Here is a 1612-nt window from a genome sequence, read left to right as displayed (position 1 = left end):
CTTCCCCGTTAGGGTTGAATACCCGTGGGTACCCTACCCGCTGGGTATTATTGCCATCCCTACGTTTATCCCCGTATATCTTCCCCGTTAGGGTCGAATACCCGTGGGTACCCTACCCGCTGGGTATTATTGCCATCCCTAGATACAAAGCACGCCTTGTGGCTAAAGGCTATAGTCAAGTGGAAGGCATAGACTACAAAGAGACCTTTGCTCCGGTAGCCAAACTCACAACTGTCAGGTTACTTCTTGGATTGGCTGCTATCCGCGGTTGGCATCTCCATCAATTAGATGTCAACAATGCTTTCCTTCATGGAGACCTCACTGAAGATGTGTACATGCAGTTGCCACCTGGATTTGGCCGAAAGGAGAATGTTGTGTGTAAATTGCACAAGAGTCTATATGGTTTGAAGCAAGCTTCCAGACAATAGTTCATCAAGTTGTCACTTGCTCTAAAATCAGCAGGCTTTCACCAATCTTGGAGTGATTACTCATTGTTCGTCCGAAATCAAGATGGCAAGTTCACAGTTTTGCTAGTGTATGTGGATGATGTCATTCTTGCAGGAAACAGTTTAGAAGACATCACAAGCACAAAGAAGTTCCTTTCCAGCAAGTTCAAATTGAAAGACCTAGGAAACCTCAAATACTTCCTAGGAATCGAAGTTGCCAGATCTCGGCATGGTATTGCTTTATGTCAAAGGAAATATGCACTTGAGATGCTTGAAGACACAGGTTTCTTAGCATCTAAACCTTCTCGTTTTCCTGTTGATCATAACCTTACACTAATGCAATCAGAAGGAAGTTTGTTGGCAGATCCTTCACAGTATAGAAGGCTTGTTGGTCGCATGATTTATTTGACAATTACGAGACCTGATTTGGCATATGCTGTGCATGTTTTGAGCCAATTTATGGATAAACCTCGACAGCCACATTTGGATGCAGCACACTTAGTTCTTCGATATCTGAAAGGAACTCTTGGTCAAGGCATTTTGTTACCTTCTACTGGAAAACTCGAGTTAACAGGATTTTGTGATGCAGACTGGGCTCGATGTAAAGACACAAGAAGATCAGTCACAGGTTATTGTGTGATGCTTGGAAGAGCGCCAATTTCATGGAGAGCAAAGAAACAGACTACAGTGTCGCGGTCTAGTGCAGAAGCAGAGTATAGATCGATGGCTACTACGGTTGTGACATTACATGGTTAAGGAACATCTTGCAAGACTTGAATGAAAAACAGTTTCGACCAACAAGATTGTTTTGTGACAACCAAGCAGCACTTCACATTGCTTCTAATCCAGTCTTTCATGAACGTACCAAGCACATAGAAATAGATTGTCATGTGGTACGAGAGAAGATGCAGCAAGGAGTCATTCAAACTGCACACATAAGAACTAAAGAGCAACCGGCAGATTTGTTCACCAAACCGGTTAGTTCAATTTAGTTTCAATCGTTACTTGGCAAGTTGAATGTTATCAATATACATTCCAACTTGAGGGGGAGTGATAAAGATAGTATTGAAGATGGAGATCAAGTCCAAGCTGGAAAGAATCAGATTGTGAGGAGAGGAGGATAACACAACAACTACTTTCCTATTTGGTCTGTGAAATCTCAGCAG

General features: G+C 42.6%; 1 protein-coding gene across 1 annotated transcript; it reads left to right on the top strand.

Annotated features, from left to right (window-relative positions):
• Positions 1 to 335: 335 nt before the first annotated feature.
• Positions 336 to 1202, top strand: LOC101304429 (uncharacterized mitochondrial protein AtMg00810-like). The gene is made up of 2 exons (XM_004308219.1): positions 336 to 402; positions 562 to 1202. Exons 1-2 carry the CDS (start codon positions 336 to 338, stop codon positions 1200 to 1202), a joined length of 708 nt encoding a protein of 235 aa, XP_004308267.1.
• The last annotated feature ends 410 nt before the right edge of the window (positions 1203 to 1612 follow it).

This window comes from Fragaria vesca, linkage group LG7 (genome assembly GCF_000184155.1).
Source record: "Fragaria vesca subsp. vesca linkage group LG7, FraVesHawaii_1.0, whole genome shotgun sequence".
NCBI lineage: Eukaryota > Viridiplantae > Streptophyta > Magnoliopsida > Rosales > Rosaceae > Fragaria > Fragaria vesca.
The sequence above is the reverse complement of the archived record's forward strand: the minus strand, read 5'-3'. Positions and strand labels throughout refer to the sequence as shown.

What these genes read in the sequence shown, in the direction of transcription:
- LOC101304429 (XM_004308219.1), top strand. Translation starts at nt 336, where the DNA reads ATGCAGTTGCCACCTGGATTTGGCCGAAAGGAGAATGTTGTGTGTAAA. An exon ending in ATTGCACAAGAGTCTATATG is followed by an intron (nt 403 to 561) that starts GTTTGAAGCAAG and finishes TCATTCTTGCAG; the next exon opens with GAAACAGTTTAGAAGACATC.